This window comes from Mustela putorius, unplaced genomic scaffold (genome assembly GCF_011764305.1).
Source record: "Mustela putorius furo isolate JIRA1106 unplaced genomic scaffold, ASM1176430v1.1 tig00000430_pilon_pilon_pilon, whole genome shotgun sequence".
NCBI lineage: Eukaryota > Metazoa > Chordata > Mammalia > Carnivora > Mustelidae > Mustela > Mustela putorius.
In genome coordinates, this window is record NW_025421377.1 from 3,868,976 (window position 1) to 3,883,586 (window position 14,611).

A 14,611-nucleotide genomic window follows, 5' to 3' on the forward strand; every position below is an offset into this window, starting at 1 on the left:
GGTACCTCGCATTTACTCTGTACAATCGTTTGCTGGGCATCAAAGTGCAAGAGACTCTGATCATTGGGGGCAGGAGGTATTCAAATAAATAAGACAGGATTCTTGCACTTAAAGGGTAAAAATTATTAAGTGGAACACAGAAAGCAAAGAGCATACACAAAATAAATATCAAATACAGAACCAAGCCACATGCTATGGGAATGCAATGGAAGGAGCAATTAATGTCCAAGGGATCCAACCAGGACAGATGGTTGAAAACCTGAAATTTTACTTATGCCTTTAGATCACTAGGCACTCAGCAGGGAGGAAGTGGGGCAAGGGTTTCCCAGACAAAGGGAACAGCAGATACAGAGAGACACAGACGCAACAGACGATAAAGAAATGAAATGAATGAATTCCAAGAAGTTGCCCTCAGAAGTAGACTCACCGCTTCTGCAAGGAACAGCAGCAACAGCAACAGAAAATCGACTGGATGGTATTATCTGAAAAGCAGATCATTGTGGGAGAGCCGTAAGTCCATGATATTCGCTAGATGAGGTCAGTGGTGCTAGTCCAAAGGAGGAAATTTCCGGAAGGAAATTCCCAGGGAGCGATAGGAATGATGAAACATATGCTAGGTCTTGACTCTGCCCCCCTTTACTGGTGGCAGGTGAGAAACTGTCTCAAAAGCAAAAAGAAGTTACTGGCACCCTGACCAGTGTGGTTTCCCGTCTCAGGCTCTTCTCCCCAGGTCTGGTTTATGCATTTCCTCGGTCTGTGAATGACAATGACCACTGTATTCTACTTTACCTTGATTGGGGCTAATGTCAGCTAATAAATGCATAAAAGAATAGGATTCCAAAAGCAATGTTCTCCTAGGAAATCTGTTAGCATGGATTTTGAATTAGGTCCATCATATTTCTTCTAAAAATATTTTTAAATATTTTATTACTTAATATTTTATGTTCATAGAACCTGGATTTCTCATCGTGACACCAGACAATGAAGAATTAAGGAAGCAAAGAGTATGTTGGACATGAGTTCTGAGGTTAGACAGACTTGGGTTTGAATCCTCGCTGTGTGGGTGACTATATGTGCAATGAGTCCCTTCACTTCTCTAAGTCTTCGTTTTCCTATCTGCCAAAACAGGATAATCATACCTAACCCCTTTGAGAAGCCTTACGAGGCAGAGGTTAATCAGGGGAATTTACTGAACTGCTCTGCACTTAAGTTCCCTTGTCTGTAAAATGGGAACAATTAGATACTTAGCATGTAAGACTACTGGGAAGACTGATTGAACCAGTTCCTGGGAAGAACCTAGAACAGTCCCAGGTGTATGGGAAGAGGGTAATCAAGAAGACCTACTATTGGTATAGGGTTGTTGAGAAGATTAAATTAGACATCATCTCCCAAGTCCCAGGAAAATGGAAGTGGGGTACAAACAGAAGAGCCCCAGTGCAGTCTACCCTCAGCCTCTACTCTGTGCCCCCAAAACAGGGGAGGCAATGGAGTTTCATCAGCCATCATGTTAACACCAGGTGATGTCAGTACAGTCATACTTCCACCATACTTCCAATTCAGTGGCACAAGGAATCTCAAAATGGCCAGAGGGGGATCTCAACTTCTGGTATTCCTATCTGCCAAAACAGGATAATCATACCTAACCCCTTTGAGAAGCTTTATGAGGCAGAGGTTAATCTGCCTCCCACCAACCCCAAGGTCACAGATAAAATGAACAATATTGCAGTGGGTTATTAGATGAGATGGTGAGAGGGACCACTCCAAATACCTCTCCTTAGTTCCCCAACTCATGCATCCTGGCTCTATACTTGTTGCTGGTTTAAGACATTCACTGCATCCTATAGGATACCACTCCAACATTGCAAGATGTTATCTCCCAGACATCATAGTAGTAACTGAGCTTTTAGCTGGCCATTCCTCTGTCCTATAAGCCAGCTGCTTCTGAATCATGGAACACCATGGTTAAGAGTATTCAGAGAACCATTGAAGAAGCACAAACAAAACTGAAAACAGGCTAACGGAATGTATCATCTTGTAGACCTCTGACTTTATCTTTCCATTCTGTCCCCATTCCAAGAGTTTCAGCCATAATTCTCTCCCCAGACCTTGCTAAAAGTCTCCTGACCTTGTACCTTCCATGTTCCCAACTAGCAAACCAACTTTTTTTTTGGGGGGGGGGGCCATCACTAGTTAGTTATCGTAGGTCAATATCTCAGACTATCTTCCTAATGAAGTATAAACAAACTTTTTTGAAGTTCTGGGAGGATTTCATTTCAGCATCATCTTTCAGGAGACCTCTGAATGTGGCTATAGCATGATGGCTGTTTATTTCCCACTCATCTGTGCTCAGGATTCAGATCTATCTATACATGAGACTTGTTGAGGAACTCCCCTGAGGCCTCTTGTGTGCGTTGAAGGAGAAGCAGAAAGAGCAGGTACTATGTGAGTATAAGTCACCTGCTCCTGAAGCTATCTTGAGCCTTCTAGATCTCCTGGGGCCTACTTTCAAATACACGGCTTCCATATTATGATGGAGTACTGCTATTCCTGCCTAATTTTATGGTTCATTGAATCAGATAACACTCAATTTAAGACAGGCGGTTTGAATCACATAAATATTTCATGATCCATGGTTGACCATTCAGTCTTCACCAGTAGCAAGCCAGCAGCTACTTTTCAAGTTAAAAATAATTATCAGCACAGTGTCGAGGCATCACTTCTAATTCCTAGGGGATTGTGCTCTGATTTCCATCTTGAGACTTTATAGGATTTCCATATAGCTAGCATTTTTCCCTTCATTCCAGGCTGCCAATAATGATAATTCGAGTAATTATAATTGAGTTATTTCCCCCAGCAATAAGGCTTCCTTGGACCTCTAAATAATATGACCAGATAAATCTCAGATCTAGTTTTGACTCTGTTTCCTGGAGCCACTTCTGATACCAATTACTGTATTAGTCAGGTTTCCAATATGAAACATGACATATTTAAATTAGAACAATTTTAAAAGGGTTCATACACGAAGGAACTAATTACAAAGGTGTGGATGGAGGTAAGGGAAGCTGGGTCCAGGAGTACTAGAAGTGACACCATCCCTAGGTCCAAAAGGACCAGGAAAGTGAGAAAGAGACAAGTAGAGCCAAAATCTCTTTGATAGGAGCAAAAATCTGCTGTTGAGAGACACAACCAACTCAAGGCAACCTCACCATAACTTCCTCCCAGGACTCCCCTTTAGTGTAATCCAACCAGAAGCCAGGACTTGGAAGCATGTTGATCCAACCCCTACAGATTAAGTTTCCAGTGCAAGGTGGAGAAGAAAGAATACCAAGAGGCTGGGCTCACTTAGCCATCATGGAGGTTGGCTACCATATTTGATCCCTATGGATCATCCTTCTAGGGGTATAGGATAGATAAGAATAAAGATACTCAAACAGTTATAAGGCTATATCAGCTTCCCTTCCTTTCACAGAATTTGACCTTCCAAACCTAGGTTCATGCATTAGTTACTTGCCTGTCTCTGACTTGGACATTATCATACTCAGTCTTTGGGCTACAGAAACATTGGTGGTCCAGTGGTAAATGTCTCATTCCACTGTGGAGACATAGTTCCAGCCTAAGCCCAGCGAAGACTCATCTTTCCTCCCATTGCTGCTTTATCACTCACCCTTGACTTAATAATTTTCTCTCATCTTTTGCCTGCAACCAGAAATCACCCATTTTCCAAGGACCATGCCAAGGTTGATTTCTAGACACTAAAATAAAATTACTGAGCCCCCCAAATCTGCACTATATTTATTATGTATTATTAAGTTTTGGGATTTCAACAGCTTCTGTCAATTTTCTGGTAGTATCTGCATGAAAAAAAATGACCAAAACACTCTGAGAAAGAGGGTGCGTTAGCACTTAGGGGCTCTGTCTACTTTAGCAGGACTGGATCTAGTTTACATTCTTGCCAATTGACTCCAGTGTTGTTTTAGAGCCCCATATAGATCTGTATCTATCCAGGCCAAGAGATGCAAAGTCAAATGTAGGTTACACAAATGAATGAAGTGGGTCAGACTACGGTTTAGAATGTGACAAAAATGCTATGGCCTCACGTAGAGGTATTCAAATTCAACATTTTAAAAATACTTCTTCCCTCTCTTGTATGACCATTCCCCTCTCCACTGGATCATTGCCATTATCATATAAATATGCTGCTACTTTCCCCATTAAAAACAAAAGAAACTACTCTTGATATAATTTCCTTGATCAGTTTTGCTCCCCATTTAGAGTAAAATCTAGAAATGACTCACCTTTTCTTGTTGCTTCCACTTCATCTCTCGTTTTCTCTTAACCCATTCCAGTCAAGCTTTTGTTCCTACTACTTCCCCCAAATTGCTCTTGCTAGGGTCTCCAGTGACCTACGCACTCCTTATCCCATGGTGAACTGGATGTCCTCATCTTACTTGACCTCTCAGCAGCATTCCACACTCTTCTCTTGGTTTTCTTTCTTCTTGGTTTCCTTTGCTACTTCTCTTCCTTCCTACCCTCTCAGCCTGGGGTTAAATAGCCTGCTCCAAAGCTTTTGATCTTTTCTCTGTCTCATTCACTCCTGTGATTATCTCATTCCTCTTAAAAACAATCTATCTGCCAATGACACGATGACATCCAAATATATACCTCTATCCAGTTCCAGTGCGTTCCAGATTTGCATACCCAAATGCAGTCTCAAATTCTCCACTTGGGTGTCTAGAGGACACCTCCAGCTCACATGAAGAAATCTGAACTCCTTCTCTTCCTTCCTCCCCAGATTTGCTCTACCCATCCTCTCCATTTCATCAGTAGCGAGATCATTTTTCCAGTGGCTCAGGTCAATGATCTTGGAGTTGTCTTTGACTCTTCTCTTTCTCTCACACCCCAGTCTAACCTGTATGAAAGCATGTTGATTCTGCCTTCAAAATGTATTCATGAGTTTCAGTTTGGAATGAAAATGGTCTGAAGATGGACAGTGGGGATGGTTGTATGATCATTCAGATGTACGTAATGCCACCGAACTATACACTTACAGATAATTAAAATGGCAAATTTTATGTTATGTATATTTCACCATGGTTTAAAACTCTCTCTTTTCCTCTCTCTCTCTCTCTCTGTCTCACACACACACACACACACACACACACACAATATTACTGCTTTTCCTACCCTTCTGTTACTACCGTGGCCTAAGCCACCATCATTCATCTGGATTATACCTACAGCCTGCTGACTTCTTCCCACTTCTACCTTAAACTCCCTATGGTCTCATTTTGGCACAGCAGCCAGAGTAATTAATGGAAAACCTAAGTTGGATCATGTTGCTCCTTGTTTCCAAATCCCACAAAGACTCCCCATTTCATTGAATGTCTCACACTAGCCTATAAAACTCTCTGTGAACTGGCCTCCCGTTGCCCCTCATTTCTGTCCAACATGTCCTTGCTCACGTCACACACCCACATTGCCCGCCTCGCTGCTCCTGAGTCACGCCAGGCCTGCTCTCCCCGCAGTTTATTGAAGTATAATCAACATAAAATATTATATTCATTTCAGGTATTCAACATAGTGATTCAACAATTACATACATTATGTAATGTTCACCACAGTAAGTGTAGTTACCGTCTGTCACCATGCAGTGTTATGACAGTATTATTGACTGAACTCCCTATGCTGAATCTTTCATCCCTGTGAGTTACTTATTTCATGTCTGAAACTTTGTACCTCATAATCCCCTCCGCCCATTTTGCCTGTGCCTCCACCTCTCTCTCTTCTGGCAACTCCTAGTTTGTTCTCTGTATTCTGAGTCTGTTTCCGTTTTGGTATGTTCATTTGCTTTGTGTTTTAGAGTCTACATGTAAGTGAAATCATATGATATTTGTCTTTTCTGTCTGACTTATTTCACTTAACATAATCACCTCCAGGTCCACCCATGTGGGTGAACAGTAAGATTTCATTCTTTCTCACCACTGAGTTATATATTTATATCTCACAGTTTCTTTATCCAGTCCTCTGGATACACAGTGGATATCGAGTCTGGGTATCCAGTCACCACAGTAGACACCTGGGCTGTTTCCTTATCTTGGTTATTATACATAAAGCTGCAGTAAATATAGGGGTGGATTTATCTCTTCAAATCAGTGGTTTTGTTTTCCTCAGGTAAATACTCAGAAGTGAAATTACTGGGTCATCAGGAAAGGACCCAAAAAAGGTAAAAGAAAACTACATCAAACTAAAAAGCTTTTGCGTGGCAAAGGAAACCACCAACAAAATAAAAAGGCAAACTATTGAATGGGAGAAGATATTTGTAAATCATATATTGGATAAGTGGTTCATATCCAAAATATAAAAGAACTTGTATCACTCAACACCAACCCCCCCACACACATAATCTGATTTTAAAATTGGCAGAGGATCTAATAGGCATTTTTCCAGAGACACATGAAAAGAGGCTCTCAACATCACTGACCATCAGGGAAGTGATCAAAACTACAGATGCCACATCACATCCGTCAGGATGGCTATTATCAAAAAGATAAGAAATAATAAGTATTACTGAGGATGTGGAGAAAAGGGAACCCTCGTGTGCTCTTGGTGGGAATGTGAGTTGGTGCAGCTACTGTGGCAAACAGCCTGGAGGCTCCTCAAAAAAATTAAAAATAGAATTATCATCCAATTTTCTTAACTCCTGCCACTCCTTCAAGTCTTTGTTCCAATCTTACCTTCTAAATGAAGATTGCCTTGATTGATGACTGCTGCCACCCCCTGCTCCCTGACTCCCCGACTTGGATATTTGTTACTTTGCTCATTTTTTCTTCTCTCTCTCTCTCTCTTTCTTTCTTCCTTCCTTCCTTCCCTTCTTCCTTCCTTCCTCTCTTTCTTTCTTTCTTTTCCTTCCTTACTTCCTTTATTTTTTTTTAAGATTTTATTTATGTATTTGACAGACAGAGATCACAAGTAGGCAGAGAAGCAGGCAGAGAGAGAAGAGGAAGCAGGCTCCCCGCTGAGCAGAGAGCCCGATGTGGGGCTCGATCCCAGGACCCTGAGATCATGACCTGAGCCGAAGGCAGAGGCCTAAACCACTGAGCCACCCAGGCATCCCTCTTTCTTTCTTTCTTGATGGCATTTTTTACCTTCTTGCGTACTATGTGATCGATTTATTTATTTTATTTCATTTTATTTTTTTACCGTCTGTCTCCTCTACTGGAATGTAAACAGGGATCTTTGTCTATTTTGTTCAGTTATATCTCAAGAGGCTCTAGAAATTGTTAGCATTTAATATGCATCCTACAAATATTTGTTGAGTGAATGGACACATCAAGGAATTAGTTTGAAGAAGCATCAAATGAAAACCTTTTCAGAACACCCACTCTACTCCTTGAATAATCACAAGCAGGTTATGTTATTCTCTATATTTTTCCCAATGCTTGAAATATTTCAAAACTGAAATTTATAGATTAAAAAGAGAAAATGCCCCGGAAAATCAGGTAGACCTGTGGTTAGATAGTTAAGGACCCATTCCAGGACTAAGAATTTTTTACATGTACGTGACTTTTAGGAAAAAAAACTTTTTCCTAAAAAACTTTTTATTTCTCTAATTCAGCCACTGACTTACCTTTTGCCCAACTGGAATTTTCATCTTCCTCATGAGCCCCCATAAGAAAACTATCCTAGCCCTCCCCACACCCCTCTCTGTCCTCTCTGCACTGGGGGCAGCTCTCCTGCCACAGCCCTTCATCCCCTGAAATTGTGCACCTGTGCAAAGTTCCTCTCTACCCCTTCTTGGTCAAGAACACCTCTCAGCGGTTGAGCCGACCACTGTCTGCACCGGTGCTAAAACCACCAGAGACGCTGACAGATGAGAGTCTCAGCAGCTTGGCAGCCCCCCGCCCCCCCCCCTGAACTCCCTGATTCCCAGACCCGGCTTCTGAGCCAGTGCCATTACAAGGGACACGGACACAGCAGCCAGGTGCATCGGGGCCGGGGCTGTCATGGTAGGAGTGGCTGGCTGTGGGGCTAGAATTGGGGCTGTGCTCAGGAGCCTCATTTTGATTATGCCAGGAACCCCTCTCTGAAGCAACAGCTCTTCTCCTACGCCATTCTGGGCTTTGCCCACTTGGTGGCCGTAGGGCTCCTTTGCCTGATGGTGGCCTTTCTCACTCCCTTCACCATGTGATGGAACCTTTTCCACCTCCCCATAGGTCTTTCTCCTGTGTCTCATCTGCCCTCATGTTCCTTTTCCCATACACCCCAGGGAAAGTGGTTGGCTCAGGGTTTGACAGAGGGAGGACAAATAAATACCATATTCGTAAGAAAACAAAACAAAACAAAAACCTATATTGGATCCCCTTTTCTAATCTTCGCATGTCTGAGTATGATTCCAGCACAGAATGGATTCTGCCCGAAGCCGGTCCCTTGTATCCCATCTGCCATGAGTCTGTTGAAATTGTTTGGCTCTTTCCTTTTTCTCTCCCTGCTACCAATCTTATCCAAGCCCTCATCAGCCCACATCTGTGGTAACTCATTGACTCCTCACTTAACCCTGGGTTAAATAGATTGCCTCTTTACGATGAAGAATCTGGCCACAGAGAGGAGCCTCCTTGCTGAGAGTCAAAGAGCTTTTAAGTGGACAACCAGGATCGGACCGAGGCAGCCCGACTCCGGAGTCTCCTCTCTCAACCTCTGGGCACAGTGTCGCTCAGTGACTGAATGAATTGGCCGAAGTCCCAGCCTCTGAGCCCTGCCCCTGAGCATCCCTTCCTTCGATCCATCCTCTAAGTCCATTTTCCTGAAAGTCTGTTTCAGCCAACTGCTCTCCTTCCTCAGCTCCTGAAAAGACTCTCAACTACATACAGCATCAAGAGGATACCCTCTCTTTTTTTTTTTTTTTTTAAGATTTTATCCATCCATTTGACAGAGAGAAATCACAAGTAGATGGAGAGGCAGGCAGAGAGAGAGAGAGGGAGGCAGGCTCCCCGCTGAGCAGAGAGCCCGACGCGGGACTCGATCCCAGGACCCCGAGATCATGACCTGAGCCAAAGGCAGCGGCCTAACCCACTGAGCCACCCAGGCGCCCCAAGAGGATACCCTCTCTTACACTCATCGCCTTCCATAACCTGGCCAGCTCCACTCCCAACTCTCCACGTTCACCACTGCTCACGCACCAGCTTCCTGCCCTTGCTCTGCTCTCACAGTCACTCCCAGCACTCCTGCCTCCAGCCTGAAAAGGACTTCCACTGCAGTTCACTCCCATCTAATGGTCCTCCAGGCTCCCAGAGCACAAGTGATCTGTCCTGCACTGTGGCTCGTAATTGGGCACCACGTTAGACGGCCATCTCAAGGACCATCTTTGCGTAGGCTCCATCTCTCATAGGTTTCTCGGTCACCCCACAGTTGACTTCTCAGATTGGATGATTCTTGGGGAGTTGGGGGATGCTGTCCTGTGCCCTACAGTTTCTTCAGCAGCACCTTTATGACCAAGAATCAGCAGCAACCCCTCCCTCCTTTGACATCCACCTCCTCTTCCCAGTCGTGAAAACCAAAACACTCCCAGACATTGATTGTCAAATGTCCCGGGGTTGGGGTGGGGGAGGGGGAGCGGCGTACAAAAATCCCTTGATTTTGAGAACCACTGAACCACACTGTAATCTCCTCCATGACAGCGCTTCCCAGAGCCCCCAGCACGGCTGCCGGGCACACAGAGAACTCAATAAATTAGCCTCGCCCATACCCCCACACCACCACACCCCACCTGGGCTCTACTCTTCAGTAGCTCATTCTACCACAGGACATCGCACAGCACGAGGCTGGCCACAGAACAAGCAGGGCTGACCACAACCTTTTGACTAAGTAGAACAGCGAAGTTGACAAGAATGGCTTCCGGAGCTTTGGCTAGTACTTATAGGTCATAAGCCTAACCCTCTGTCCCAGAGACATTAAATAAAGAAGTAACTTATCCAAAATAAAGCACCAATCCCTGAGATGCTAGATGAAAGAGTGAAACCCTCTCTGGTGTTTGAGGACTTTTTTCCGTATTAGGACAGCGCATGGGGGTAAGTGGGTTTTGGTATAGACCAACTTGCAGTCAAATCATGGCTCCATTTTCTTTACTTTTCTTTTCTTTTCTCTTCTCTTCTTTTTTTTTTTTAACTTTTTTTTTTTTTAAACATATAATCTATTATTTGCCCCAGGGTACAGGTCTATGAATCCTCAGTCTTATACAATTCACAGCACTCACCGTAGCACATACGCTCCCCAATGTCCATCACCCTGCCACCCTATCTCTCTCCCCGACCCCCAGTAACCCTCAGTTTGTTTCCTGAGATTAAGAATCTCTGATGATTTGTCTCCCTCCGGATCCCATCTTGTTTCATTTTTTCCCTCCCTACTGCCCATCACCTTGCCTCTCAAATTCCTCATATCAGGGAGATCATATGATAATTGTCTTTCACTGATTGACTTATTTTGCTTAGCATAACACCCTCTAGTTCTATCCACGTCATTGCAAATAGCAAGATTTCGGGGAGGGGCGGTTGATGGCTGCATAGTATTCCATTGTATATATACCACATCTTCTTTATCCATTCATCTGTTGATGGACATCTAGGTTCTTTCCATAGTTTGGATATTGTGGGCGTTGCTGCTATAAACATTCGGGTGCACACGCCCCTTCAGATCACTACATTTGTATCTTTAGCGGAAATACCCAGTAGTGTGATTGCTGGGTCGTAGGGTAGCTCTATTTTTAACTTTTTGAAGAACCTCCATGCTGTTTTTTAGAGTGGCTGTAGCAGCTTGCATTCCCAGCAACAGTGTAGGAGGGTTCCCCTTTCTCCACATCCCTGTCAACATCTGTTGTTTCCTGACTTGTTAATTTTATGGCTCCATTTTCTTGTGGCAACAATGTGATTCTGGCCAATCACTCAGCAACCTTATCTGGAAAATATAGGAATGAAACCTACCTTCTAGGAAAGGCAGTTCCCCAACATAGGCCTTACTGTAAGCAGGCTCTACACTAAGATCTCACTACATTTTATGCTAAGTTACTCCCTAAACATTGAAATCGGTCCTGTTATTACCCCATTTTACAGAGTGAAAATGCTAAGAGAAGGAAAAGTTCAGTAATTTGTCACAGAATTAAAAAGCTGCTGAGTCGGAATTCAAGCCCAGAGACTTTGGCTCAGAGACTGGAAGCAGAACAAGACTATCCTTACGGATGAGAAGATTAAATAAGACAGCAGAGCTGAGGCACCCAAATCATAGAGATTACTCATTTAATTCCCAACCTGTTCCCTCAGCCAGCTCCCTAGAACTCAGTCAGGTACTCACAGGCTATGTTTTAAGGTAAACAGATGTAAGTAGATGTGATTCTCCCTCTGAAGACAAAACAAGGGAATAAGGCCAAGCAAGCCAAAGCTGATTCTTTGCTCCCAACTCCCTTGTCCTGAGCGGACTCTCCACCCCTGACTCAAAGGCAGATGTTCCCACCGTTCAGGACTCTCAAGGGCTCTGTCTCTCCCTACCACCCAAACAGTTCTCAGGAGAGGCTCTGAAACTTACTGTTGGTAAGGGATCAATGATATCATAAACAGATACAGTAGGAAACATGCTACACTGTAGTCCTTCTTTGGAAGGCATTTTCATGTTTATAAGCATGACCCTTATATTGAGGTGAAGAGAGAGACTGATTTTAAGGAATTGGTTCATAAGACTGTGGGAACTGGCAGGTCCAAAATCTAATGGGGTGGGCTGGCAGGATAGAGACTCAGGGAAGAGTTGTGTTCAAGTCCAAAGGCGGTCTGCTGGCAGAATGCCTCTCGCTGGGGTGAGGTCAGGCTCTATTCTCTTAAGGCCTTCAACTGATTGGGCAAAGCCCACCGACATTGTGCAGAGTAATCTGTTTTATTCAAAGACCACTGACTTAAATCTTGATTTAAATCCTCATCCCCCAAACCCTTTCACAGAAACATCCAGAATTATGTTGATCAAACAGCTGGGCAACATGACTCAGCCAAGGTGTCCCATAAAATTACCTATCACAATACCTTAAATTTAAATACACAGAACTGGGGCGCCTGGGTGGCTCAGTGGGTTAAGCCGCTGCTTTCGGCTCAGGTCATGATCTCAGGGTCCTGGGATCGAGTCCCGCATCGCGCTCTCTGCTCGGCAGGGAGCCTGCTTCCCTCTCTCTCTCTCTCTCTCTCTGCCTGCCTCTCCATCTACTTGTGATTTCTCTCTGTCAAATAAATAAATAAAATCTTTTAAATAAATAAATAAATACACAGAACCTTCCAGAAGGAATTGCTGGTATCACTCAGCAGGTGGGAAAGATATCTAGGCACTAGGCAAAGGCCTTCCCCTACTCACCTGTAGGACTACAAGCCGATGAGTAGATTACAAACCCCAAAATATCCCCAGGGTGACCTCTGCTCTCTTCTGCAGTCTACGATTTCGGAATCAGTGTTTTCAAAAATACTTATTTTTCCTGATTCAGTAGCAAAGGCACAGACCTATGCTGCCACTGATTTAAGTATGAGAAGGTTTTTCTTCTCCCTGGAAAACCAGGAGCAGCTGTGGGCGGGAAGGCCAACCTCTGCCTTGTTCACCATTCCATTCCTTCTGCCCAGCAAGTTGCTGCCCGAGAAATAATTGTTCAGTAAATGAAAAAAGAAAGTGTGTGTGTGTGTGTGTGTGTGAACACCGATTAGTTCCCTGGTGTTCCCTCATTTGGCATGACTTTCCAAGCCACTAGGCATCTTTATTTATAGACTGAAATTTCAATTCCCTCCGAAGCAGATATCCGTGATTATTAGTTCTGTGGTCGTTTTCGATTCACAGCTTCACCCAGGTTTTCGAGGTCAGTGAACAAATGGAGAATCACTTCTGTAGGCAACCTGGGATTCTGGAAGCCATGCTTTGCAGAGAAATTAACCTGCAGAGAGAAAACTCTTTTGTGCCTTTGGAAAATTCCGGGTTTAGGCAGAAGCTCGTGCATATCAAAGGCCCCTGCCAGAGAGACTAAAATGCCCCAGAGATGGGCAATGACTATTTGCCCGCTGGAAGGGTTGAGGATTATCTCAGGAAGGAGCCAGCCGGTGCTTCCTCTCCCAGGCTTATGCCTGCGCTGATCTTTTCACCTGCTTCTTATTCCCCTGGCAAGTATCTTTAATTATATCCCAGGTCCCTGCAAATCAGGAAAAGGGCACCACGTCCTGGTGTAATCCCTGTGACCTTTCGGAATGACACATCTCTCATGGGTTAGGCAGTCCAACCTCCCCTTTGAGCTGGGGCTCATGTTCCTTCCTGGGAATCCTTTTTTCCACACTTGTCTCCCTGGCACAAGGCTCCTGGCGCCTCCGGACGGGGGTGGGTGGCCACAACGAGGCTGTGGGGGAACAGGCTTCCACCAGGGGGCACTGGAAGGGAGCAAATGTGAGAAGCACCATTTCTCAGAACAGCTCCAAGGTCGCCTCCCCCAGCTCCCAAACACCTGTCGGATACAAGGCTGTGGCCCCAGCCCTCTGGGAAGCAAAGTTGGTGGCTTTCCCTCCGTTTCTAGTGTTCTGAGGTTTACATCAGCCTAACCTCACCTTCATCCCCTGGCATGTCCGACGTCACTGTTTCATTCTGAATCAGAGCCTCAAGTGAAATTTATTCCTTCTGAATTTGGTCATCACTGGCAGATGGCGGCTGCTTTTTATTTGAAAACTGAAAGAACTGGCTCGGTCTCGAGAGCTGTCTTGAACCTGGGGGGCGGGCTAGTTGAGTCGCCCAACCCACACGTTCCAGGCTGTGGTTTTAAGGCGAGGAATTCTGGTGGCAGCTGTGTGTGCAGCTGAAGGGCATGGAGGAAAATGAAAGCCTGTGGCTTTGGGGAAATGGCTCTGAGTGATTGATTCGATGTTCACTGCAAGCTAGGTGCCATTGTTGCCAGAAATTCCCAGAAAGACCCAACGTCCTCATGATGATCGTAAATTCTATTTCTTAAGGACCTTTTAAAAGCAAACACATTTTAATGGACTTAACCAATGACACCTGGGAAGGGGGACACCCAGCTAGCTTTCCTTTAGCGTGAAATTCTACCTCTGATCAGGTTTCAGAAAAGTTTCGCTGAACCAAGAATCCACAGCAGTGGGGTTCGGAGGGAGGAAAGAGGAAAGGAAGAAGGCAGGACAGACAGGACGGAGGACGGGAAGGAAGGAGGGAAGAAGTCAGACACTGAGTTTTTCCAAGAAATGTTTATTCAGTTTAGAAAGCTATCCTTTTTTCTGAGTGTATGCCCTCTATATATTTGAGCTATTAAATTATCCTTGCCTTGTGTATACACTTCCCCTTGATATTAAAAAGACGCTTCTTCTAAGAGGAATTCTAGAAGCACACTCCAGGGTGTTTCCTTTTGATTTTAAAATGTCCCTGCTTCTAAGAAAGGATAGTCACCGGAAAGGTCAGTCTTTTCGCTTGTATTGACAAAAGAAGTTAACCCTATGTCAAGCCCCAAACTGTTTTTGACATCATCTTGAGTCTTCCCTTAAAGTAAGAGGAAGAGCTACTTCTAGGGGATCCTAACAGAACACAAGTTCCCAGCTCCTGGGACAGTCAA

General features: G+C 44.3%; 1 protein-coding gene and 1 pseudogene across 2 annotated transcripts in view; one reads left to right on the forward strand and one right to left on the reverse strand.

The window, feature by feature from the left end:
- Positions 1-14,611, reverse strand: part of TXK (TXK tyrosine kinase) — a 61,875-nt gene that overhangs the window by 43,542 nt on the left and 3,722 nt on the right. Inside the window, exon 2 of one of the 2 annotated variants that reach the window (XM_013062706.2) lies at positions 428-482. In XM_013062706.2, the coding sequence (XP_012918160.1) occupies positions 428-482 (55 nt within the window). Of the gene's footprint in view, positions 1-427; positions 6,207-14,611 lie in introns of those variants that run through there. The other variant, XM_004764929.3, reaches the window with a different exon arrangement.
- Positions 533-8,188, forward strand: LOC123392043 (annotated as a pseudogene).